Source organism: Mobula hypostoma, chromosome 23 (assembly GCF_963921235.1).
Source record: "Mobula hypostoma chromosome 23, sMobHyp1.1, whole genome shotgun sequence".
Classification (NCBI taxonomy): Eukaryota; Metazoa; Chordata; class Chondrichthyes; order Myliobatiformes; family Myliobatidae; genus Mobula; species Mobula hypostoma.
This window is the reverse complement of record NC_086119.1, coordinates 53,726,659-53,753,966: the sequence shown is the minus strand read 5'-3', so window position 1 is coordinate 53,753,966 and position 27,308 is coordinate 53,726,659. Positions and strand designations below refer to the sequence as shown.

At 42.3% G+C, this 27,308-nt stretch overlaps 1 protein-coding gene across 1 annotated transcript in view; it reads right to left on the bottom strand.

Moving 5' to 3' along the window:
• Positions 1–11,427: 11,427 nt before the first annotated feature.
• Positions 11,428–27,308, bottom strand: part of prkrip1 (PRKR interacting protein 1) — a 30,880-nt gene continuing 14,999 nt past the window's right edge. Inside the window, exons 4-6 of the mRNA XM_063031568.1 lie at positions 22,416–22,501; positions 15,544–15,611; positions 11,428–11,986 (exon numbers count right to left, since the gene is read on the bottom strand). Coding sequence (XP_062887638.1) covers positions 11,886–11,986; positions 15,544–15,611; positions 22,416–22,501 — 255 coding nt within the window. The 3' untranslated portion in view covers positions 11,428–11,885. The remainder of the gene's footprint in view (positions 11,987–15,543; positions 15,612–22,415; positions 22,502–27,308) is intronic.

The window sequence follows — 27,308 nt, the reverse complement described above, 5'->3', positions numbered from 1 at the left end:
GCCCCGGCCTGATTGACACTATCTACAGCCATTCAACAGCAGCGCCGCCAACCAATTCACCAATCGAAGCCCTTCGTAGGCGGGGCGCAGGGGAGACCAACCTCTGTATGGTGGCCCCGTAGCCAATCAGACTGCGGCATGCCTGTCGACATGTACCGCCTCGTCCCACCGCGCCTCCTGCTGGTGAGAGATGAGGGTCGCCTCCTCTGCAGACATGCCGTATACTGAACTGAGCAGAGACTTCCTTGCAAGTTTCCAAAACAACGTTCGCGCAAATCAAAACTGAAGCGAAAGAACTAGTTAGCTCTATCCAAGTCTTGGGAAACACTGACGGTACAGAAACAGTGAATCTGAATCATGTTTATCATGTGACGTGAAATGTGTTAACTTGGCAGCAGTTCAACGTCATACCTAATCTAGCAGAGAGAAAAAATAATAATCATAAACAGAATAACAGTAATCATAAGTAAATTACGGTATACGTATATTGAATAGATTTTAAAAACGTGCCAAAAACACAAATACTGTATGTTTTAAAAAAGTGAGATAGTGTCCAAAGATTCAATGTCCATTTAGGAATCAGATGGCAGAGGGGAAGAAGCTGTTCCTGAATCGCTGAGCGTGTGCCTTCAGGCTTCTGTACCTCCTACCTGATGGTAACAGTGAGAAAAGGGCATGACCTGGGTGCTGGGGGTCCTTAATAATGGAAGCTGACTTTCTGAAACATTGCTCCCTGAAGATGTCCTGGGTACTTTGTAGGCTAGTACCCAAGGTGAAGCTGACTCCATTTACACCCTTCTGAAGCTTCTTTCAGTCCTGTGATGTAGCCCCTCCATACCAGACAGTGATGCAGCCTGTCAGAATGCTCTCCACCATACAACTATGAAAGTTTTTGAGTGGATTTGTTGACATGCCAAATCTCTTCAAACTCCTGATAAAGTATAGCAGCTATGCTGCCTTCTTTATAACTACATCAATATGTTGGGACCAGGTTAGATCCTCAGAGATCTTGACACCCAGAAACTTGAAACCGCTCACTCTCTCCACTTCTGATCCCTCTATGAGGATTGGTATGTGACCCTTCATCTTACCCTTCCTGAAGTACACAATCAGCTCTTTCGTTTTCTGCCAATAACCAAATCAGAAGATAATGCAAAAAACATTAGGCACATCTTGTGCAAGATGTGAGTAAGAGTAAGGCAGGACTTAAAAATATCATGAGAGACAACAGGCAAGAAAAAAGCAGACTGTAACAGATCTTAAAGAGTATGTGAAAGTCACTTTACCCTAACGCTGGACAAAACCACACATTTGATTCAAAGATTCAAAATATATTTATTATCAAAGTATGTGTAAATTATACAACTTTGTGATTCGTCTGCTTACAGGCAGCCACACAAGAAACCTGAAAGAACCCAATTTAAAAAAAGACCAATACACAATATGCAGAGAAGAAAAAAAACACTAATCATGCAAACAATAAAAGCAAGCAACAGCATTCCGAACCAAATTGAGTCAATAGACCCAAATCCTGGAACAGCTGGAATAGGCCCATAGCCTCAGTCTCAGTTCATCATATAGTGGGGGAAATCTCCATGAAGCTCACAGGCACATAGCACTTAGCAGCCAGAGCAGTCTCACAGCTTCAGCTTTAACACCAAGGAGAATGGACTGACGCCCGTCTTCGGTCCTGACACCCTGCTTTTTCAGTCCATCGGGTCCAGCGTTTGAATTCTCCAAGCACCCTGCTGTACGATACACTCTGGACCACTTCAGCCCGTACTCAACCTTTCCAAATCAGCACAGTGCTTAGATGGATCAAATCTCACTCCCTGTTTAGGTGGACAGGCTCTGAAACAATTTCACTTCAACTTTTCTCCACTCTTGCTCGCTCCAACTTCATTTCCGCAGTTCACCTCACTCCAACTGTCTCGCACCCACACGCCTCTACCCTGAGATCTGCATTGCCTTCATTCGCCTATTGTCATTGTTTACCACAATTTTCTAAAAAGTGTTATTAATGGACAGTAGGTGCAGTAGGCCATTCAGCCCTTCGAGCCAGCACCACCATTCACTGTGATCATGGCTTATCATCCACAATCAGTACCCTTTTCCTGCCTTCTCCCCATATTCCTTCACTCCGCTATCTTTAAGAGCTCTATCTAACTCCTTTTTTAAAAGAATCCAGAGAATTGGCCTCCACTGCCTTCTAAGGCAGAGCATTCCACAGACCCATAACTCTCTGGGTGAAAAAGATTTTCCTCAACCCCATTCTAAATTGTCTACCCCTTATTCTTAAACTGTGGCCTCTGGTCCTGGACTCCCCCAACATCGGGAACAATGTTTCCTGCCTCTAGCGTGTCCAATCCCTTAATAATCTTATGTGTTTCAATCAGATCCCCTCTCATCCTTCTAAATTTCAGTGTATACAACCCCAGTCGCTCCAATCTTTCAACATATGACAGTCCCGCCATCCCCGGAATTAACCTCCTGAACCTACACTGCACTCCCTCAATAGCTAGAATGTCCTTCCTCAAATTTGGAGACCAAAACTGTACACAATATTGAGTAGTTAGTCGAATTTCTTGCTTTGAAAACAACCAGTGTGTTGTCGCCCACCTTTAGAAGCGCCATCTTAAACCAGAAGCTTAATAGTGTAAATCAAAAAAAATGTGGATGCTGGAAATAGAGCCATAGAGCAATACAGTACAAATGCAGCCCCTTCGGCCCAATGAATCCATTCTGACCACTGTGCCCACCTAGCTCATCCCAAAGTTGTGATTGTACCAGCCTCTACCACTTCCTCTGACAGTTCATTCAATGCACAGACCACCAGGTTCCCTTTAAATCTTCCCCCATCCCTGATCTATACCTGCTAGTATTAGACTCCCCTACCCTGGGAACACAACTACAATCATTCACCTTATTGGTGCCCTTTGTGATCTTATTAACTGTGTAAGTTATCAGCCTCCTTCACTCCAGAGAAAACAGTTCCAGCCTATCCAGTCTCTCCTAATAACTCAAGCTCTCTTGATCCAGTTAACACCGCTGTGCATCTTTACTGCACCCTTTCCAGCTTAGTCACAACTTTTCTATAACTAGATGAGCAGCATGACACACAAGATTGCAAGTACAGTCTCATCAATTTTTGGTACAGCTCCCACATGACATCCCAACTGCTATACTCACTGCCCTGACCCAGTAAGTTAAGTATGCCATTCACCTTCTTCACTGCCCTAAACACCTGTATCGCCACTTTCAAGGAACTATATATCAGAACTCCCAGGTCTCTGTTGCACAACACTCCGCAGGGCCCTGCCATTTAATGTGCGAGTCCTAACCTGGTTTAACTTAACCATCTGAAACCAACCAAACTTAACTGCATCACTTTGCAGTTGTCTGTTCAATTCCACCTGCAAATTCTTGGCCCTCTTCCCCAATTGATTTAAATCCTGCTGTAACCTTAGACAAACTTCTTCCCTTATCTCCTATACCACTAGTTTTAATGTCGTCTGCAAATTTACTAATTATGTCACCTATGTTTACATCCAAATTGTTAAGATAGAAGACAAACAGCAGATGACCCAGCATCAATTCCTGTGGGAAACTACTGGGTCACAGGTCTCCAGTCTGCCAAACAAACCTGCAACTCTAACCACCAAGCTAACTTCGTATCCAGTTGGTTGGCTCAACCCAGAACCTTATGACCCTAACTTCCAGATCAGCTTACTGCAAGAGATAATGTCAAAAGTAACACCTAATTCAATTTATACTTCCAAACACTCACCTCCGTACCTTGGTATATGGAAAAATACTAAGACTATAAGACCATAAAGCATAGGAGCAGAATTAGGCCATTCAGCCCAATGAATCTTCTCCGCCATTCCATCATGGCTGATCCCAGATCCCACTCAACCCCATACACCTGCTGTCTCGCCATATTCTTGTGATGCCCTGACCAATCAGGAAACAATCAACTTCAGCCTTATATATACACACGGACTTGGCCTCCATCACAGCCTGTGGCAGACCATTCCACGGATTCACCACTCTCCTTACCTCTGTTCCCCTCAATTTTGAGGCTGTGCCCTCTAGTTATGGATACTCACACAAAAGGAAACATCCTCTCCACATCCACCATATCTAGTCCATTCAACATTCGGTAGATTTCAATGAGATCCCCACGCATTCTTCTAAATGCCTGTGAGTGCAGACCTAAGCTACCAAACGCTTCCCATATGTTAGCCCCCTTAATTCCCAGAATCATCCTCGTGAACCTCCTCTGTACTTTCTCCAATGACAACACGCCCTTTCTGAGATATGGGGCCCAAAACTGTTGACAATACTTCAAGTGCAGCCTGACTAGTGTCTTATAGAGCCTCAGCATTATCTCCTTATTTTTATATTCTATTCCCCTTGAAATAAATAATACCAACATTGCATTTGCCTTCTTTACCAAAGACTCGACCTGTAAATTAACCTTCTGGGACTCAAGTCCCTTTGCATCTCTGATGTTTGAACTATTATTTAGATAATAGTCTGCACTATTGTTTCTTTTACCAAAATGTATTACCATACATTTCCCATCTCTGTATTCCATCTGCCACTTTTTTTCCCATTCTTCCAATTTGTCCAAGTCCAGCTGCAATCACATTGCTTCCTCAGCACTACCTACCCCTCCACCTGTCTTTATATCATCCGCAAACATTGCCACAAAGCCACCAATTCCATGATCTAAATCATTGACAATCAATGTGAAAAGTAGCAGTCCCAATAGTGACCTTGAGGAACACCTCAAGTCACTGTCAGCCAACCAGTAAAGGCCCCTTTTATACCCACTCGCTGCCTCCTGCCTGTCAGCCGTTCCTCTATCCATGCTAATATCTTTCCTGTAACGCCATGATTTTATCTTGTTAAGCAGCCTCATGTGTGGCACCTTATCAAATGCCGTCCGAAAATAAAATAAAGTAAATGACATCCACTCTCTCGTCTTTGTCCACTCTGCTTGTTACTTCCTTGAAGAACTCTAAACAGATTTGTCAGGCAAGATTTCCCTTTGAATTGAATTGACTTTATTTCTTACATCCTTCATATACATGAGGAGTAAAACTCTTTACGTTACATCTCCGTCTAAATGTGCAATCATAGTAATTTATAATAAATAGAACAGTCAATGTAACATAGAATCCACTCAAATCAGTGTGAGTTAAACAGTCTGATGGCTAGTGGAAAAAGCAGTCACTGAGACTCACTGAGTCCTGTTGGTCCTGGCTTTTATGCTGCGGTACCGCTTCCCGGATGGTAGGAGCTAGAATAGATTGTGGTTGGGGTGACTCGGGTCTCCAATGATCCTACGGGCCCTTTTTACACAGCTGCCTTAGTATGTCTTGAATCATGGGAAGTTCACAACTACAGATGCACTGGGCTGTCAGCACCACTCTTTGTAGAGTCCTATGATTAAGGGAGGTACAGTTCCCATACTAGACAGTGATGCAGCCAGTCAGGATGCATCAATTGTGCCCCTGTTGAAAGTTCTTAGGATTTGGGGGCCCATACCAAACTTCCTCAGCCTTCTGAGGTGAAAGAGGCACTGCTGTGTACAGACCACGTGAGGTTCTTGGTGATGTGGATGCCAAGGAAATTGATGTTGTTTCCCCTCTCAACCCCAGATCCATTCCTCCTGTAATCCACAACCAGCTCCTTTCTTTTTGCGACATTGAGGGGGAGGTTGTTATCTTGACACCACTGTGTCAGAGAGATAACTTCTTCCCTGTAGGCCACCTCATTACCATTTGACACCATGCTGATTTTGACTTATTTTATCATTAGTCTCCAAGTACATCGAAACCTCATCCTTAATAATAGACTCCAACACTTTCCCAACCACTGAGGTTAGGCAAACTGGCCTATCATTTCCTTTCTTTTGCCTCCTTCCCTTCTTAAAGAATGGAGTGCCATTTGCAATCTTCAAGCCCTCCGGAACCATGCCAGAACCAAGTGATTCTTGAAAGATCAGGACCAATACATCTGTTATCTCTTTGGCAATCTCTCTCAGGACTCCAGGATGTAGTCCATTGCATACACTTTAAGACCTTTGACTATGCCTAGCACTTTTTCCTTTGTAACAACAAAGGCACACAATCCTGCTCCCTGACACTCACGAACCTCTGGCACACTGCTAATGTCTTCCACAGTGAAGATTGATGCAATTGAGTTCATCTACCATTTCTTTGTCCCCCATTACTACCTCACCAGCATCATTTTCCTGTTGTCCATTGTCAACTCTCACCTCCCTTTTACTCCTTATATAACTAAAAGAAATTTTGGTATCCTACTTTATATTATTGGCTAGTTTGCCTTCAGATTTCATCTTTTCCCTTCTTATAGCTTTTTAGTTGCCTTTTGTTGGATTTTAAAAGCTTCCTAATCATCCAGCTTCCCACTCACCAGCTACCTTGTATACCCTTTCCATAAGAACATAAGATATAGGAGCAGAAGTAAGCCATTCAGCCCATCGAGGCTGCTCCGCCATTCAATCATTCAATCCAATTCTTCCAGTCATCCCCACTCCTCTGCTTTCACCCCATACCCTTTGATGGATGCCCTGGCTAATTAAGAACCTATCTATCTCTGCCTTAAATACACCCGAAGACTTTGCCTCCACATTGCTCATGGCATCAAATTTCACAGATTTATCACCCTCTGACTTAAGTAATTTCTCCACATCTCAGTTCTAAAAGGGCGCCCTTCAATTCCGAAGTCGTGCCCTCTCGTCCAATAATCCCCTACCATGGGAAATAACTTTGCCATATCTAATCTATTCAGGCCTTTTAACATTTGGAATGTTTCTATGAGATCCCCCCTCATTCTCCTGAACTCCAGGGAATACAGCCCAAGAGCTGCCAGACGTTCCTCATACGACAACCCTTTCACTCCTGGAATCATTCTCGTGAATCTTCTCTGAACCTTCTCCAATGTCAGTATATTCTTTCTAAAATAAGGAGCCCAAAACTGCACACAATACTCCAAGTGTGGTCTTACAAGTGCCTTATAGAGCCTCAACATCACATTGTTGCTCTTATATTCTATACCTCTAGAAATGAATGCCAAAATTGCATTCGCCTTCTTTACAACCGACTCAACCTAGAGGTTAACCTTTAGGGTATCTTGCACAAGGACTCCCAAGTCCCTTTGCATATCTGCATTTTGAATTCTCTCCCCATCTACATAATAGTCTGCTCACTTATTTCTTCCACCAAAGTGCATGACCATACACTTTCCAACATTATATTTCATTTGCCACTTCCTTGTCCATTCCCCTGAACTATTTAAGACTCTCTGCAGGCTCTCCATCAACACTACCTGCTCCTCCACCTATCTTTGTATCATCGGCAAATTTAGTCACAAATCCATTAATACCGTAGTCCAAATCATTGACATACATCGTAAAAAGCAGCGGTCCCATCACCAACCCCTGTGGAACTCCACTGATAACCAGCAAACAGCCTGAACAGGATCCCATTATTCCCGCTGTTTTCTGCCGACCAGCCAATGCTCCACCCACGCTAGTAACTTTTTTATAATTCCACAGGCTCTTATCTTGCTAAGTAGCCTCATGTGCGACACCTTGTCAAGGGCCTTCTAAAAATCCAAGTACACCATGTCTACTGCATCTCCTTTGTCTAGCCTGCTTGTAATTTCCTCAAAGAATTGCAGTAGGTTTGTCAGGCAGTATTTTCCTTTCAGGAAACCATGCTGGCTTTGGCCTATCTTGTCATGTGCCTCCAGGCTTTCCTTGGCTTTTATGCAGTCCTTAACTTCCCTTGTCTTTTATGCAGTCCTTATCTTCCCTTGTCAGCCATAGTTGCCTACCCCATTTGACAATTTCTTCTGTGGGACATATCTAACCTGCGCCTTGTGAACTAATCCCAGAAACTTCAACCACCTCTACTCAACTGCCATCCCCGCCAGTATTCTCTTCCAATCCACCTGGGCAACCTCCTCTCTCATGCCTCTGTAATTCCCTTTATTCCACTGTGACATTGAGACGTGACTTAAACTTCTCCCTCTCAAATTGCAGTATGAATTCAATCATATTATAATCACTGCCTCCTAAGAGTTCCTTTACATTAAGCTCCCTAAGATCCCTAATTACACCCAATCTAAGATAGCCTTTTCCCCCAAGTAGGCTCCAGCACAAGTTACTCTAAAAAGCCATTTCATCAGCTTTCAACCAATTTCCTCTCTTGCAATCCCAATCCCCTTGCATATTGAAGTCCCCCATTACATTGTAACATTCTCATTACATGCTCTTTCCAGCTCCCTTCGCAATCTCAACCCCACATCTTGCCTACTATTTTGAGGCCTATATGATTCCCAGAATGGTTTTTTTTAATCTTAGCAGTTTCAACATTTTCAGACTCTGTCACCTCTTTCTAAACATGTAATTCCTTCTCTTAGCAACAGAGCTACACCACCACCTATGCCTTCCTGACTGTCCTTTCAATACAAAGTATATCCTTTGATCTTAAGCTCCCAACTATGGCCTTCTTTCAGTCACAACTCAGTGATGCTCACGTCATACCGACCAATCTCCAACTGCACCAGGAGTTCACCCACCTTATTCCAAATACTATGCACATTTAAATACAGCACCTTCACCCTTTTGAATTTTGCCTCTTTGGTACAAATTCATTTGCTCTGTCTGCATTTGTACCCAATCATTGGCTTGTCCTTATTACACCGATCATCTACTTGTCAATGTGCTGGCTCATCCTCAGCTCTATCATACTGGTTCCCATCCCCTTGCTATATTAGTTTAAACCACTCCCAACAGCTCTAGTAAACCTGCCCACAAAAATATTGGTCCCCCTCAGATTCAAGTGCAACCCCTCCCTTTTGACAGGTCACACCTGGCCACAAGAGGTCCCAATTATCCAAGAAAACTGAATCCCTGTCCCTGCTCCAATTCTTCAGCCGCACATTTATCTGCCACCTCATTCTATTTCTATCCACACTGTCATGTGGCACAGGCAGCAAATCCGACATTACTACCCTTGAGATCCTGCTTCTCATCTTCTTCCTAACTCCTTTATTATTTTTTCAGTACCTCCCCTCTTTTTCTACCCATGTCGTTGATACCAATATGTACCACGACTTCTAGCTGCTCACCTTCCCTTTTCAGAATATTGTGGACACGTTCAGAAACATCACGGACCCCGGCACCTGGGAGGCAACCTACCATCCGTTTTCCCTTTTACATCCACAGAATCGCCCATCTGTCCCACAGCTAGAGTCCCCTACTACTGCTGCCATCCTCTCTAGCTCCCCCACCCTTCTGAGCTACAGGGCCATCCTCAGTGCCAGAGGCACAGCTGCTGTTGATTCCCCCAGGTAGGTCATCCTCCCCAACAGTACTCAAAATGGAGAACTCATTATTGAAGGGGACGGCCACAGGGGTTCTCTGCACTATCAGACGTTCTCCCTTCCCTCTCCTGAGGGTCACCCATTTATCTGTCTCCTGTAACACTGGGATGACTACCTCCCTGTAGCTCCTGTTTATCACCGCTTCACTTTCCCTAACAAGCCAAAGGTCATCAAGCTGCAGCTCCAGTTCCCTAACATGGTCTCTAAGGAGCTGCATCTGGATGCACCTGGTGCAGATGCGGCCATCGGGGAGGCTGATAGTCTCCTGGAAATTCCACATCTGACACTGAGAACAGAACACTAGCTCTGTAGACGTACAAATGGCCCTTGTGGCTACGGGGGTCAGGGGGTATGGAGGGAAGGCTGGGGCGGGGTTCTGAGTTGGATGATCAGCCATGATCATAATAAATGGCGGTGCAGGCTCGAAGGGCCGAATGGCCTACTCCTGCACCTATTTTCTATGTTTCTATATCCCCTATTCTCTCAATAGTTAAATAAGAGAAAAGTAAGTAATGAACTCACCCACTTACCTTGCTTCCACCTGTTCCCGCCAAAGCCTTCTTGAACCAAGACCTTACTCCTCTGACGACGACCGCCCTGCCAGGCAGGCCTTTCTTTTATAGAGACTGGAATTTTAAAGCTCCTCGCTGGACTTGCTCGGGAACACTTCTGTTGTGTCTGTGCATTGCTTCAATCAATGACTCCCGTCAAAAATCTTCCTGGATTTTATAAGCTCTTCGCAGGACCTGCACCGGAATGCTTCTGTGTGTCTGCGCAGTACTCCAATCAACTAAACCAATTTATTTACATTTGCAGTTTTAATAGAATGTCAAAATTAACTATGCCACATTTCCTTTTTTTTTAAAAAAGAAAAGCCCTTTAAGAGTGATTCTTCATGTAAACACTCAGGGAAACAGCTGGGTGGGAGGCAACAGACAAGGAAATGAGGAAAGTTGGCAGTAGTCACACTCCAAGCCTCCACTGTCTCTAGAAGCAAAACAAAATTCAGGTTAAGTCAAGTGTGCCAATGAACTGTGAGGAATTTTTTTTTTTGTTTTGTAAGGGAACCCAAGTGACGCACAAGTAAAACAAATGCTGAATCCATCTTACGACAAGCGAGCTACCCTCTTTAAACACAGGAGTAGGAACGCAGTGTAAATGGAGAAGTGAGACAGGATGTATAATGTTTTAAGAAATAATATATGCAACTGAAAGAAGGATCATGGTTGCCATAAACAATTTACAGTAGGACAGGTAGGAATTGGACATTGAGTGCATGAATGGTTTAAAATACAAATCTACAGCATGACAACAGTTCCAGAGAGCTGGTCAAAGGTCGTTCAGGTTTGAGTTGCTCATCTCAGGAAAGATTGGTACAGATCCAGTACCATCACCATACTGAAACTAAACAAGTTAGTGAGACTTCCATTTCATTATACTTTTCCTCATGCTTAGAAATGATTTCTCACATTAACAGCAGTGATTATACCTCAGAAGCACCTTGAGACAACCCGAAGTCAGTTACAGTGTGCAAGTTACACTCCCTTCTCTCCCAATGTACGTTGTTGAGTCTGTCATCTGAGCCCACTTTCAGTCCTCTCCTATTCTCTTTTCTCCTCTTGTTCCCCTGACATTAAAGGCAAAAGGTCCTTGGGAATAAGGCAGGTAAAGATTCCACAGTGTAAGGTCAATGTGCAGCATCTTTCACTGTGTGGAATCCAGGCAAGTCAAATCAACCCAAACAACGGCAGACAAACAGAACAGCTGAAGCTGGCTGCCAGAGTACCCAACTCCCCGTCCACCATCCAGTCCAGTGGCAGAACTCTGACACACTGAGCAGTGGGGCGAGAGGCACTCTGCATCCTGCTCCTCAGTTTTTAACCAAGATGGAGGTCTCCGCCACATAATCAACTGCCTGAATTATTTCTTTAATGAACTTCAGGTTTTTAAAATGCCTTGAGAAATTGTTTTATTTTAAAGAATTTTTATTAATTTATATGTCTCTAACTTGCCAACTGATACTTAGAATAGTTCCAAAACCTCTGAGGGAGGTAGAGGGGGGTAGATCTCATCACGCCTGCACAGTATGCTGCTTTGACACTACGTACAGAGCCCCTTCTTCCACCACCCGCACTGCCTTACTGCCTCAGGAAGCGGCAGAGGCCAAGGGCAGCAGGGTGGGTGATGCAAATTTTTAGAAAGAGGTAATAGTGAGAATTCAAGGGGAGAAGGCAGTTCATTGGAAAGCTTCATTTTGTAAATATCAGACATCTAACCAACAATGGCATTTGGTTAAAATAATTTTACTGAGCTCCATATATACATGTTAATCACAAAGCTTCATATAAAATGTTAATTAACTTTCCACATTAAATAAATAGTACAACATTCAGGACACAGCAATGCATTTTCTATTCGAATGACAAATACCATATAACAAAAAAACTACACAACGAAGGTCATCGGCCACCCATGATAAAGCTTGGTGCTTCTGTGTCATCTGTTTCCTCGTTTGGACTCTCCACCCCCTCGTCTTCACCACTGCCTGAAGTTTCAGACCCTGAAGCATAGATTGAAAAATATTTCACTCTGAAGGATCTTGGAAATTCTGCCTTCAATCATTTTCTTTCTTAATTATTATGAAGTTGGTTAATGCAAAGTAAGTCAGAGTTTTCCTTACTGCAAATAAATAATGGAGCTAAAAATCACGTACCATGTAATAACTCTCCTCAAATGGGCTCTAAAATCACGGTCGTTGTGTTGTGTGGAGAAGGGCCATATAGACAAATAGAAAGCTGGTTTTACACGGATCCAATCCCAGTTGTACAGTACAAAAACGGGCTCTTCGGCCCACCACCTTCATGTATACCAGATCACAAACAACAGAAAATCTGCAGATGCTGGAAATCCAAGCCACACACACAAAATGCTGGAGGAACTCAGCAGGTCAGGCAGCATCTATGGAAAAAAAAGTACAATCAATGTTTCGGGCCGTCGCCTGTACTTTTCTCCACAGATGCTGCCCGGCCTGCTGAGTTCCTCCAGCACTTTGTGTGTGTTTCATGTATACCAGTCCCAGTTCCCACAGCAGGTTCACAGCCAACTACACTGTGGTGATTGAAGCACCTGTCCAGATGCTGCATGACACTGTGAGAGCCTCTGCCTCTGCCTCCACCCCGTTAGGCAGCGAGTTCCAGGACCCAACATCCTCCAGGTGAGAAAGTTCTCACTCAAATCATCCCACAACTCTCACCTTAGACATGCCCACCACAACAACATATCTGAGCATCTACTTCTTTCATAACGTTATAGACTTTTTTAATAGAGCTGGTCCCTCCTAACTGTTGTAATGGAGATAGTGAGGTCGGGGGCGGAGGGTAGGGGGAGTACTTTCCTTTTAACAGTGAAACAGTGTAATATCTTCAGCTAACAGTTTAATGCACCTTCAGCTGCTTCAGAAAATTAGAAACTGCTCATATTACTTATACCACCCATAATATATTGCTCTGACAAGCAGAACCACAGCAATTCAAAGCTCCCTCCCCATTTAGAGTGAACATGAACTGATCGGATTACAATGGGAAAATAACTAATGCATAGAGAAAACAACAACACAGAAAGCAGGAGGGTCAGTTATAGATACTTGCTGAGGCAACTAACAGAGAGATCAAAATCTGGCTATATCCAGGTGTGAATGATTGTGAACACTTTTAAAGCTGACAGGATGTCAGACATCCAAGAACCTGCTTGGCACAAGGCTGAAGCAGTCACACCCATCTACATTGTCAAGTAGTTGATCCAGCTCAGCTCCCTATCATAAAAGAAACCTGGCTTCGGCTGTCAATTCGCTCCACGTAGAATCAGATATCATCCTAAGTCTCCAGCCAAGCTACTCCATCACACTTTTCCCTGAAAGTGATATCACAGGTAAGCAGGGTGGTGAAGAAGACTGTCTTTCGTTAGTCAAGGCACTGCGTATAGAAGTTAGGATGTCACGTTGCAGCTGTACAATACACTGGTGAAGCCACGTTCAGAATATTGTGTTCTGTTTTGGACACCCGGCAATAGGAAAGGCATTATGCTGGATAGAATGCAAAGGGGATTTACAAGGATAGAACCATAGAACATTACAGCACAGAAACAGGCCTTTTGGCCCTTCTTGGCTGTACTGAACCATTTTTCTGCCTAGTCCCACTGACCTGCACCCGGACCATATCCCTCCATACACCTCTCATCCATGTACCTGTCCTAAGTTTTTCTTAAATGTTAAAAGTGAGCCCGCATTTACCACTTCATCTAGCAGCTTATTCCACACTCCCACCACTCTGTGTGAAGAAGCCCCCCCCCACAATGTTCCCTTTAAACTTTTCCCCCCTCACCCTTAACCCATATCTTCTGTTTTTTTTTTCTCCCCTAGCCTCAGTGGAAAAAGCCTGCTTGCATTCACTCTATCTACACCCATAATAATTTTATATACCTCTATCAAATCTCCCCTCATTCTTCTACGCCCCAGGGAATAAAGTCCTAACCTACTCAACCTTTCTCTGTAACTCAGTTTCTCAAGTCCCAGCAACATCCTTGTAAACCTTCTGTGCACTCTTTCAACCTTATTAATATCCTTCCTGTAATCTGGTGTCCAAAACTGCACACAATACTCCAAATTCCGCCTCACCGATGCCTTATACAACCTCACCATAACATTCCAATTCTTATACTCAATACTTTGATTTATAAAGGCCAATGTACCAAAAGCTCTTTACGACCCTATCTACCTGTGACTCCACTTTTAGGGAATTTTGTATCTGTATTCCCAGATCCCTGTTCTACTGCACTCCTCAGTGCCCTACCATTTACCTTGTATGTTCTACCTTGGTTTGTCCTTCCAAAGTACAATACCTCACAATTGTCTGTATTAAACTCCATCTGCCATTTTTCAGCCCATTTTTCCAGCTGCAGGGACTTGCAGGGACTCAAATGACTGAGCTATGGACAGAGGTTGAGCAAATTGGGATTTATTCATTGGAGCACAACTAATAAGGGGTCATCTTTTATGAACATATAAAGTCTTGAATGGCATAGATCGGGTGAATTTTCCCCGAGGCTAAGGAGTCAAGAACTAAAGGACACGAGTTTAAGGTGAGAGGGGAGAAATTTAATAGGAACTTGAGGAGCAACTTTTTCACCCAGAGAACGGTCAGTTTTTCAAACAAGCTATCAGAGGAAGTGGTTGAGGCAGGGAGATTAATAATATTTAAAATGCACTTGGTTCATGGACAGGGAAGGTTTAGAGGAATATGGGCCAAATACAGGCAAATAGGACTAGCTTAGATGGGAATCTTATTGTGCATGGAGTTGAGCCAAAGGCTCATTTCTGTGCTTTTTAACTTTACAGTTATATCACACTTATCCACAAATTGAGGTAAGTTTCCATTCAGTTTTAGTGTGTCAAAACATCACTGAGATTAGCATTAGCACAAAATCGGATTGAATTCAACAAACTTGTGAAACGAATGAGGAACAATCCTACAAGATTGTTACCATGTTTTTCCACCAATAAAACAAGAGCACATTGCAAACTGCATGGTTCCCCAGCACAGTCTGCTGCACAGCACCCAGATAAAAATGTCATCTGTCGAAAGTTGGTAAACTCCATGTCAGCCAAGCAACCAGAGCACACATCATGGGGCAGGTGGAACATTCTCACCAGCAAAGGCAGTATCAAATTTGCCAGTTATGCTTCTTTAAGCCTTTCATGTTAAGTACTACATCATCTGAGTTTATCTGCAGCAGATAGTGTATGCTGAAGGTGAGATTTTGTCATCTTCACTTCTCAGCTTCAGCTTGTTCCAGATATGGACCACAGAGCTCAATTCGTCACACCTCTCGCTCTCCTCACACATGCTGCTTAACCACAACCAAATTTGCAGCTTTTGCTTTTTTTATGATTTTGAGGTCAGGTATGGCCCTGATTACAAACAATTAAAAACAAAGTTTGTGATAAAAATCAAAGACTCAATCTTCTCAATAACAAACTAAAGGAATTTTCTACTCGAGGACAGGTGGTTAGCTTGACAGCTCAAAAACAGAGGGGAGGTTGAGGAAACATTGATCACTTACCGTCTGTTGCTTTTGTCTGCTCCTGCTTCGCTTTCTTCGCCAAAATTTTCTTTTGTTTTAACTTCTGACTGTAGTAAGAAAAGCAAACCTTGAAATACAAGCACCTTAAGTACCCGAAACACAACAGATAATACACTGCTAGCAGGGAAAAGAATATGGGGTTGAGTTAGATTGCAACTTAGTGGGCCATGCCTCAGTATATCAGTGACCATTATCATTTTCATAAATTGGATCCAAATGAATTTTGATCTGGGTAAACTGGCAATGAAAAATGAGTCACAAACAAAAGAAAATCTAAAGATGCTGGAAGTCAAAGTAATACGCACAAAATGTTGGATGAACTCAGCAGGCCAGGCAGCATCTATGGAAAAGAGTAAACAGTCGATGTTTCAGGTCGATGAGCTTTAGAAAATCTCAGAACCTAACATTTGTTCATCAGATAAATTCCAGACAAATTTTTATTGTCCTGGCTGGGATCAGCTAATTCATGAGGGAGATAATCCTGCTCCATGATTCAACTCGAATTGTAATGACAGAGGTTCTTCCAAGGCAGAAATCTGATCAGTGTAAAACCCCCAACAGTACAAAATCTGACTACACACTGTTGTGTTAAAGTACAGATACTTCTTGATTTACAAAGGAGTCACGTTGCCAGAAGATGCTTCGTACACACAAGTTCCACTATCATAAAAACTTCAATGTTAAAAGTGTGGTGGTGTTCCAAAACAAGACTTTTGGTCAAAAATAAAACGAGAAACATTTGGAAATACATCACTTTCAATGGCTCTCCATTCTGCTCTGGACAACATCAAAACCTACGTCATGTAGCTGGTTATCAATTACAGATCAGCACTGAAAACCATCATCCCCTCAGTAGTAATCACTAAGCTTCAAAACTTGGACCTCAGTACCTCCCTCAGCAACTGTATTCTCAACATCCTCATTAGGAGACCATAGTCAGTAGAAGTTGATAACATCTCTGCCGCATTGACAATCAACACAGGCACACCTCAAGGATGCATGCTTGGTCCACTGCTCTACTCTCTCTACACTTAAGACTATGTGGCTAAGAACAGCTTAAACATCATCTATAGTTGCAAGAAAAAGTTTATGAACCCTTTGCATTTACCTGATACTCTGCATTAATTATTCATAAAATGTAGTCAGATCTTCATCTAAGTGACAATAATAGATAATCTGCCTAAACTAATAATACACAAATAATTGTACTTCTCATCAATACTGAGTACACCACTTAAACAATCAACTTTCAAAAAATTTATAAAATTATCCTCTGGGATAATGGTTTCTACAAAAGCCATTTGGAGTCAGGTGTTCTAATCAATGAGATGAGATTGGAGCTGCGGGTTGCAGAGGTGTCCTACCCTATAAAAAAGACACAAAAAGTCAGGTTACTGACAGAGCCTGCTCTTCTCAACAAAGATCTGCTTATGTGCACCTTACCTCAATCGAAACAACTTTCAAAAGACCTTAGAAGAATTGTAGAGATGCATGAAGCTGGAAAAGGCTACAAAAGCATTGCTAAAGACCTGAGAAATTTCTACAAATGGAGGAAATTCAGTCCTGTTGCAACTCTCCTTTAGAGTGGGCATCCTACACAGATCACACCAAGAGCACAAGGTGCAATGCTGAAGGAGGTGGAAAAAAAAAACAAGGGTAACAGCAATAGACCTGCAGAAATCTCTAGAACTTGCAAAAGTCTCTATTCATGTGTACACTATAAGTAAAAAAAACACTAAACAAGAACAAGAATGGTGTTCATAAAAGGTCAACACAGAGGAAACCACTGCTCTCAAAAAAAAACACTGCTGCTCGTCTCAAGTTTGCAGAAGACCACCTGGATGTTCTACAATGCTTCTGGGACAATGTTCTGTGGACAGATAAGACTTTTTGGAGGAAAAAGGGCACTGCACACCAACACCAAAACCTCATCCCAACAGTGAAACATGGTGGAAAGAGCATCATGGCTTGGGGCTGTTTTGCTGCCTCAGAGCATGGGCAGCTTGCAATCATTGAGGGAACAATTAATTCAAAATTGTATCAAGGCATTTTACAGGAGAATGTCACAGTAGTGGTCCATCACCTGAAGCTGGATGATGTAACAAGACAATGATCCAAAACAAAAGAGTAAATCAACAGCAGAATGTTTAAAAAGAAGAAAGTTTGTGGTTTGGAATGGACAAGTCAGAGTCCAGACCTTAACCCAATTGAGATGCTGTGGCAAGACTTGAAGAGGGATGTTCATGCAAAGTATCCCAGAAATATTGATGAACAGAAACAGTTTTGTATGGAGGAATGGTCTAAAATTCCTACCTGCCATTGAGCAAATCTGATCAGCAACTACATGGAATGTTTGGTGGAGGTTAATGCTGCTAAAGGAGGTCCTACCTTATTCAATACAAGGGTTCACATACTTTTTCAACCTGGACTGTGAATGATTAAACAGCATGTTCAATAAAGACATGAGAAGTATAATTGTCTGTGTGTTATTAGTTTAGGCAGATTGTTTGTCTATTATTGTGACTTAGATGAAGATCAGACCACACTTTATGAGTAATTAATACAGAAAATCAGGTAAGTGCAAAGAGTTCACTAACTTTTTCTTGGAACTGTATAACTTTGCAGATGACACTGTGTTTGTAAAATCTTAGGTGGTGGAAGGAGGCATACAGTGCTGAGATAGATTGGCTAGTTGAGTGGTATTTGCAACAACCACCTTGCACCCAATATCAACAAGACCAAGGAATTGACTATGGGGCTTCAGGAAGGGGAAGCTAGGAGAATACACCAGTACTCATGGAGGGGTCAGCGGTGGAAGGGTGAGAAGCTTTAAGTTTCTGTGCATCAACATCTGAGGATCTGTCCTAAGTCCAACACATTTTTGCAGTCATGAAGGCAGCATGCCAGCAGCTCTGCTTCGTTAGGAGTTTGAAAAGATTTAGTATGTCGTGCGTGCAAATTTGTACAGATGTAGAATGAAGTGCATTCTGATTGATTGCATCACTCCTGATGTGAAGCCTCCAATGAACAGGATCACAAAAGACGGCAGAGGGTTTTAGCCAACTTCGAGAGGTAGTGCCTCAAGACGGGACATTCCCACTTCCTGCTGCTACTGTCAGGGAGAAGGTACAGGAGCCCGAAGATTCATACTTAATATTTTAGGAACAGCATCTTCCACTCCACCATCAGATTTCCAAGAACACTTACTTATTATTTATTCTTTACGCACTGTTTATTTTGTGATTTATAGTAATTGTATGTATTTGTACTGCGGCCGCAAAACAAAAAAATTCACCTAATGTAAGAGTGTAAATAAACCTGATACTGAAAACCAGCAGCTAAAAATCCTTTTATTACTTTATTAAGTTACATCTAAGACTACTTTGCAACAATCTGCTGCAGCAACTCAGCCCTTTGAGCAGCATCTGTGGGAAGAAAGGAGTTATCAGAGTTTCAGTTCGAAACCCTGCCTCAGAACAATGAGTGGAGAGGGGAGATGGCCAGTACAGGGAGAGGGGAGTGGTGAGACTGGAGTCTGAGGTATTTGGTACATTGAGGAGTGGTATAAAATGACAGGCTGGTGTTGACAGGTAGGGGAGGTGAGTGAGGGGTGAAGTTGGGAGACTGGCAGGTGAATGACAGATGGAAGTAGAGAGGAAGGAATGAATGAAAGGCAGTTGGAATAAGGTAGATGAAAGGAAGAGTGAAGACAGCTGACAGCTGCTGGAGGGAGAGAAACAGGAACACTAAATGCAACCAGAGATGAGAGTGAGAACAATTAATGGGGAGGTGGATGATAGATGGACCTGGAACAGATTTGAGGGAGGCGGGAGGGAGGAAGGAGCACGAATATTAGGAGAATCTGAAGGAGAGAGAGTGGGGAAATGGACAGGGAAAGATGGAAAAGAAACAGCTAGTGGGGATGGCTAACTAAACTAGTTAAACTCAGGGATGATAGGCAAAATGTGAGGTGTTGTTCTTCTAGTGTGTGTTGGGCCTCATCATGACAGTGGAGGTGGCAGGGAATGGACAGGTCAGTGTGCCAGCAAGAAGGGGAATTGAAATGACGTGCAACTGGGAGCTCGGGGTATCTAGTGCAGACTAAGTGTGGAGGCTTGGCTAAATGCCCCTCCAAATCGGTGCTTGTATTGCTGCTGCCAAGGCTACAGAGACCCAAATGCAGTAGGCAAGGTTGGAGGAGACGCACGGGAAATCTTTGCGTCACCTTAAAGGTCTGTTTACGTCCTGGATGGTGGTGAGGGAGGAACTGGAGGGACAATCGTTACATTTGCTTTGAAAGCAGAGGAAAGTGCCAGGAGTAAAGAGATGAGTGTGGAGGAATGAGCAGGCCAAAAAGTTATAGAGGGAACGATCGATCCCTGTACAAAGCAGAAAGTAGAGAACTGGTGGTGGGATCTTATTACAGCTGGTAGAAATTACAAAGGATGATGTGCTGAATGTGCAGTTTCACAGCAAGAAAGGTGAGAAGGTAAAGTCTGATGGGGAGAAAATAAGGTCTGACAGACCAGTATTTCAGTGGAGTAAAGGAAATTACAGTCGTATGAGAGAGGAGTTGGCCAAAGTAAATTGGAAGAAGATGCTGGCAGGGATGACAGCAGTAAATTTCCTAGGAAAAATGAGGAAGGTGCAGAACATGTGTATTCCAAAAACAAAGAAATGCTCAAATGGCGAAATAGTACGACCGTGGCTGAAAGAAAAGTCAAAGCAAAAGAAAGAGCATACAACAAAGCAAAAATTAGTGCGAAGACAGAGGATTGGAAAGCTTTTAAAACTCTACAGGGAGCAACTAAAGGAATCATTACAAGGGAGAAGATGAAAGATGAAAGCAAGCTAGAAAACAATATCTAAGTGGATAGTAAATACTTTTTCAAGTCTGTAAAAAAATTTAAAAAAGACAAGAGTGGATATAGGACCATTATATTTGAAATGTGTCTATTTTAATGCAAGGAGTATCATGAGCAAGGCAGATGGAACTCGAGCGTCAATCAATATGTGGAACGATGATGTTTGTGGCCATTACAGAGATTTGGATGAATCAGGGGCAGGAATAGCTCCTGAGCGCGCCAGGCTTTAGATGTTTCAAAAAGGACAGGAAGAGAGGCAAAAGAGATGGGGGTGTGGCACTGCTAATCATGGATAGTATCTCGCCTGCAGAAAAGGAAGTAGTCATGGGGGGATTGTCTACTGAATCACTGTGGGTGGAAGTCAGAAACAGGAAGGGGGCAATGACTCTACCGGGTGTTTTTTTATAGACCTCCCCACCCCAAAAGTAACAGAGACATCACGGAGCAGATAGGGAGGGAGGTTCTGGAACGGTGCAATAATAATAGGGTTCTTATGATGGGTGATTTTAACTTTCCTAATAATGACTGACATCTCCTTAGAGCAAGGGGTCTACATGGGGTGGAGTTTGTTAGGTGTGTTCAAGAAGGTTTCCTGACACAATATGTAAATAAGCCAACTAGAGGAGAGGCTGTACTTGATCTGGTATTGGAAAATGAACCTGGTCAGATATCAGATCTCTCAGTGGGAGAGCATTTTGGAGGTAGTGATCACAACCCTATCTCTTTTACCATAGTGCTGGAGAGGGATAGGAGCAGAAAATTTGGAAAAACATTTAATTGGGATAGGGGGAAATATGATGCTATTAGGCAGGAACGGGGACATAAATTGGGAGCAGATGTTCTCAGGGAAATGCATGGCAGAAATGTGACAGATGTTCAGACAACATTGCATGGCATTCTGCATAGGTATGTTCCATTGTGGCAAGGAAAGGATGGTAGGGTAAAAGAATCATGGTGTACAAAGGATATAGAAAATCTAGTTAAAAAGAAATGGAAAGTTTATGAAAGGTTTAAGAAACTAGGTACTGTTAGAAAATCACAAGGGTGCCAGGCAGAAGCTCAAGAATGAAATTAGGAGAGCTAGAAGGGGCCATGAAAAGGCATTGACGAGCAAGATTAAGGAAACAGCCAAGGCATTCTACAAGCATGTGAAGAGCAAGAAGATGAGCCAAGTGTAGAAGGGTGGAAGGGTGGGTTAGTAAGTTTGCTGATGATGCAAAAGTTGGGGTTGCTGTGGATAGTCTGGAGGGTTGTCCAAGGTTACAGCAGGACATCGATAGGATGCAGAACTGGGCTGAGAAGTGGCGAGTCCTGAACCCGAGTCCAAGGGTCACAGCGATCAACTGATGATATGCTACCTAGGCGTTGTCAGCTACATCGTCAGTTTTACATGCATGTCTGGGGAAGTGTTCACAATGAGCAAGGAATATGGAGAGAATAAAATGAGCTACGGTAGGAGTAGTGTGAAAATGAGTGCTTTATAAGTGGTGCAATGGGCCTTAGTCAAGTCAAAGGGCCCGATTCCATTATGATTCCTTTGATAACTCTCACCCCATGAACTTTCATTCTCTCCACTATAATTATTCTTGACCATGTGTACTCTTTAAAGATAACATTCCGTTGCAATCAAGATATTACTTCCAACAGTCAATCATTACCAAGGTTCTGCACACAATGTGTTTCAGAGCTGCTGTCGGTCAAATAGACAATAATTTTTGTTGAGGTGCCATGCCAACTGGGACTTCAATTATCATTTGTTACTAACCGCCAACATCAAAAGCCAAAGGCATTTTAAATCAAATACAGGTACTCTTAGTTGAATGTTCATTATAATTTGTAAACTGAATGTTTACAAATCAATCTGTACAGACAGTATTTGTATATACCAACTCCTTTGATTTCAATGGGGATAAAATTACACATTGGAAACTGTCATATTCCATCACTTACATGGTTTCATGGATTAGGAACTCCTGATGCTCTTACCGTTTCCTCCTGCGTTTTTCTGTCCTCTCCTCAGCCACCCTCCTGTTCTCATCTAGTTTCTTCTGGAATTCTTCATCCAGACGTTGCTGGGAAGCAAAGGATTTTTACTTTACACAGCACAACATCATATCACATTTCCAATGCATGCTAAAGAGCAGGAAGACTGAAACCAAGCTAAAATGACTAGTAATTTACAATCCCCGCAGTTCACTACAGAAGCACCACAGCAATTTCCATAAAATCTAGATGATAAACGTTTAAGACACCACATTACACAACCATACTTAATTGATCCCAGTATTTACCAACCAGACCCCAGCAGGGATTCCATTGTTCTACTACCATTAGGTAGAAATTACTTCAGTATGAAAACATCACATCATAGTGTTAGCAGGTGAACATCAAGATGTTGGGCAGCATGACAGCACAGTGGTTAGCTCAACGCTTTACAGTACCAGCAACCCCAGTGTCATTCCTGCTGCTGCCTGTACTCCCCGTGACTGCGTGGCTTTCCTCCCACAGTCCAAAGACGTACCAGTTTGTAGGTTAACTGGTCACTGTAAATTGTCCCATGATTAAACAGGGGATTGCTGGGCGACACAGTTCGACGAGCCAGAAGGGCCTATTTCACACTGTATCTCAATAAATAAATACAGCAAATGTTGGCATACTTACAGTAAATGATGGTAACTATATTTTTTAAACAATCATACAAACTGCACATCCAAGGGAAATTACTCAGCATTCATTTTCCAACAAAATTAAGAGACATCATTTTCAATGTATTACTTAGGAATGAGAGCTTGAAATTTGCTCCATTGATTATTCCAAAAGCCATCAAAACTTTACTGATAACTTCATTTCTGCCCTTCTGTGATTCAATTCATCCCTAGCTTACTCTCGTTTTCAGGTATAGCTAGCCAATTGGACAAAAAATGGGCTTGACAGAAGAAAATAGACGGTTGTAACGGAGGATCGTTTCTCAAGCCTATGATCAGAGGTGTGCCGCAGGGATCAGTGCTGTATTTCCTGTTCTTCATCATGTTTTTTAATGATCTGGATGAGAATGGTTAGTATGGTTGTGAATAACACTAAATTGATTGTATTGATCACATTGAAGAATGCTATCTAATATCACAAGAATATGTTGAACAACCAGGCCAGTGGGTAGTAGATGGAGTTTAAAAATACAAGCATTTGCATTTTAGTAGGTCACGCCAAATCAGGCTGACACAGTGTATGGCAAAGTACTGGGGGGTGTTGCAGAACAAGAGACCTTGGAATGCAAGCACGTCATTCATTGAAAATGTCGATGCAGGGAGACAGTTTAGCAAAGATTATGTTTACCTTGGAATACAAGGTCATCATTCATTGAAAGTGTTGATGTAGGGAGACAGTTTAGCGAAGATTATGTTTGTCACATTGACCTTTATCATCCAGAATATTGAACACAAGAGTTGAAATGCCATGTTACAACTGTAAACTCATTAGTATTATGTACAATTCTGGTAACCACACGATTGGAAGGATGTCATCAAACTGGAAAGGTTGCATAAAAGATGTACAAAAATGTTACTGGGACTGTGGCAGTTTGAGTACAAGGATAGACTGGATAGGCTGGAATTTTTTGCCTGAAGCGTTAGAAACTAAGAGGTTACCTTCATGGGATTTATATCATGGGATGCAGATACACCGCCTATAAAAAGTATTCAACACCCCCACCCCATAAGTTTTCATGTTTTATTGTTTTACAACATTGAATCACAGTGGATTTAATTTGACTTTTTTTGGCACTGATCAACAAAAAAATTCTTTTGTGGCAGAATGAAAAAAGATCTCTGCACAGTGATCCAAACTAATTACAAATTAATTATAAAACACAAATAATTGCATAAATATTCACCCCCTTCAATATTTAGTAGATGCACCTTTGGCAGCAATTACAGCCTTGAGTCTGTATAGATAAGTCTTTATTAGCTTTGCACATCTGGACACTGCAATACTTCCCCATTCTTCTTTACAAAACTGCTCAAGCTCTGTCGGATTGCATGGGGATCATGAGTGAACGGCCCTTTTCAAGTCCACCCATAAATTCTCAATTGCATTGAGTTCTGGACTCTGACTGCAGCACATTAACTTTCTTGTTTTTAAGCCATTCCTGTGTAGCATTGGCTTTATGCTTGGGGTTATTGTCTTGCTGGAAAACAACTCTTCTCCGAAGTCACAGTTCTCTTGCAGACTGCATCAGGATTTCCTCCAGGAGTTCCCTGTATTTTGCTGCATTCATTTTACTCTCTACCTTCTCAAGCTGCAGTGAAGCATCTCCATGGCATGATGCAGCGACCATCATGCTTCACAGTAGGGATGATGTGTTTTTGATGATGTGCGGTGTATGATTTACGCCAACATAGTGTTGTGTCTGATGACCAAAAAGCTCAATTTTGGTTTCATAAGACCATACAGCCTTCTTCCAGCTAATTTCAAAGTTTCCCACATGCCTTCTGGCAAACTCTAGCTGAGATTTCATGTCAGTTTTATTTTCCTCCCAACAGTGGCTTTCTCTTTGCCATTCTCCCATTAAACTGTGACAGCTGAAGCACCTGGGCAACTGTTGTATACGCAGTCTCTCCCATCTCAGCCACTGAAGCTTTTAACTCATCTAGAGTTGTCATAGGTCTCTTGGTGGCCTCCCTCACTAGTCCCCTCCTTGCACGGTCACTCAGCTTTTAAGGTCGACCTGCTCAAGACAGATTTACAGCTGTGCCATATTCTTTCCATTTCTTGATGATTGACTTAACTTCCAAGGAATATTCAATGACTTGGAAATTTTCTTGTATCCATCTCCTGATTTGTGCTTTTCAATAACCTTATTGCAGATCTGCTTGGAGTGTTCTTTTGTCTTCATGGTGTAGTTTTTGCCAGGATACTGACTCACCAGCAGTTGGACCTTCCAGATACAATGCAATCAACTGAAACACCTTGACTGCACACAGCGCAGTCTCTATTTAACCAATTATGTGACTTCTAAATGATGATGATTTGGCATGTCATATTAAAGGGGGTGAATATTTAAGCAATCAATTATTTTGTGTTTTATATTTGTAATTAATTTAGATCACTACGTGGAGATCCGTTTTTACTTTGACACGAAAGAGTCTTTACTGTTGACCAGTGTTAAAATAAGCCAAATTAAATCCACTGTGATTCAATGTTGTAAAAGAATAAAACATGCAAACTTCCAAGGGAGGTAAATACTTTTTATAGGCACTGTACAAGTTAAATGGTCACAGGCATTTTCCCTGGTTAGGTGAGTCCAAAACTTGTAAGCATAGATTTAAGGTAAGAAGAGAAGGTTTTAAAGGGAAGCAGAAGGGCATGTCATTCACACAAAGGCCGGTGGGTATAAGGGAAGCGCCAGGGTAAGAGGTAGAAGCAGTTAAATTACAACACAATGGATTCTGGTTAACTGGAACACATCTGGACCAGTATATTTTCGCCCAATTAAGTGGTTGCCTCAATTAACCAAAGGTTCATGCAAAGAGTTAAGAAGGTATATTAAAAAAAGCTACCATTTCACTGAGTAATGATATAAAACTTTACTAAGAATACAGTAAGACATACATCAGTTCCACTAATGGACAAAGAGATGACAGATAACATTTAATCCAGTTTAATCAGGCCAAATGTGAGGTGTTGAACCTTTGGAGATCAAAGGCAAAGGTACATGGTTAGTGACAGGACTCTTAACAGTGTTGACGTGCAAAGAGATCTTGGAGGTTCAAATCCATAGCTTCCTGAAAGTGGGTGCACAGGTTCGTATGGTGGTAAAGAACATGTAAGACATGCTTGCCTTCATTAGTCAAGCCACTATGTTTGAAAGTCTGGAAATTATGTTACAGTTTTATAGAACTCTAGTTAGGCCCAATCTGAAGTACTGCATTCAGTTCTGGTCACCCCGCTACATTAAGAATGTGAAGGCTTTGGAGAGGGTGCAGAAGAGGTTCACCAGGATTCTGCCTGGATTAAAGAAGTGCTACAAGGAGAGGTTTAAAAAGGTTTTTATTCTCTAGAGCAGCGGAGGCTGGGGGGAAGACCAGAGAGAAGTTTCTAAAATTATGAGAGGCATAAATGGAGTAGATAGCTGTATCTTTTTTCCAGGGTCAAAATGTCTAATACTAGACAGCACACATTTAAGGTGAGACTGTAAAGTTCAAAGGGGATGGGCGGGACAAGTTATGGTTTTCTTATACAGAGAGTGGTGGGTGCCTGAGATGATTGTGGAGGCAAATAAGATAGAGGCATTTAAAATGCTCTTAGGAACATGAATGTGCCGAGAATGGAAGGATATAGATGTAGTATAGGCAGATAGAATTAATTTAGTTAGGCATTCAATTATTAGTTTAATTAGCTTGCACATCATCATGAGCTGAAGCAGACATTGATTGTGTGGATAGTCAGAGGCTTTATCCCGGGGCTGAAATGACTAACACGAGAGGGCACAGATTTAAGGTGCTTGGAAGTAGGTACAGAGGAGATGTCGGGGTAAGTTGTTGTTTTTTTGTTTTTTGTTTTTTTTTACACAGAGAGTGGTGAATGTGTGGAATGGGTTACCAGCAACGGTGGTGGAGGCAGATACGATAGGGTCTTTTAATAGACTCCTGGATAGGTACATGGCGCTTAGAAAAATAGAGGCTATGGGTAACCTGAGGTGATTTCTATAGTAAGGACATGTTCGGCACAGCTTTGTGGGCATAAGGGCCTGTATTGTGCTGTAGGCTTTCTATGTTTCTATGGCTGATCCCGGATCCCACTCAAAACTATACACCTGCCTTTTCTCCATATCCTCTGATGCCCTGACCGATCAGGAAACTTAAATATACATATGGACTTGGC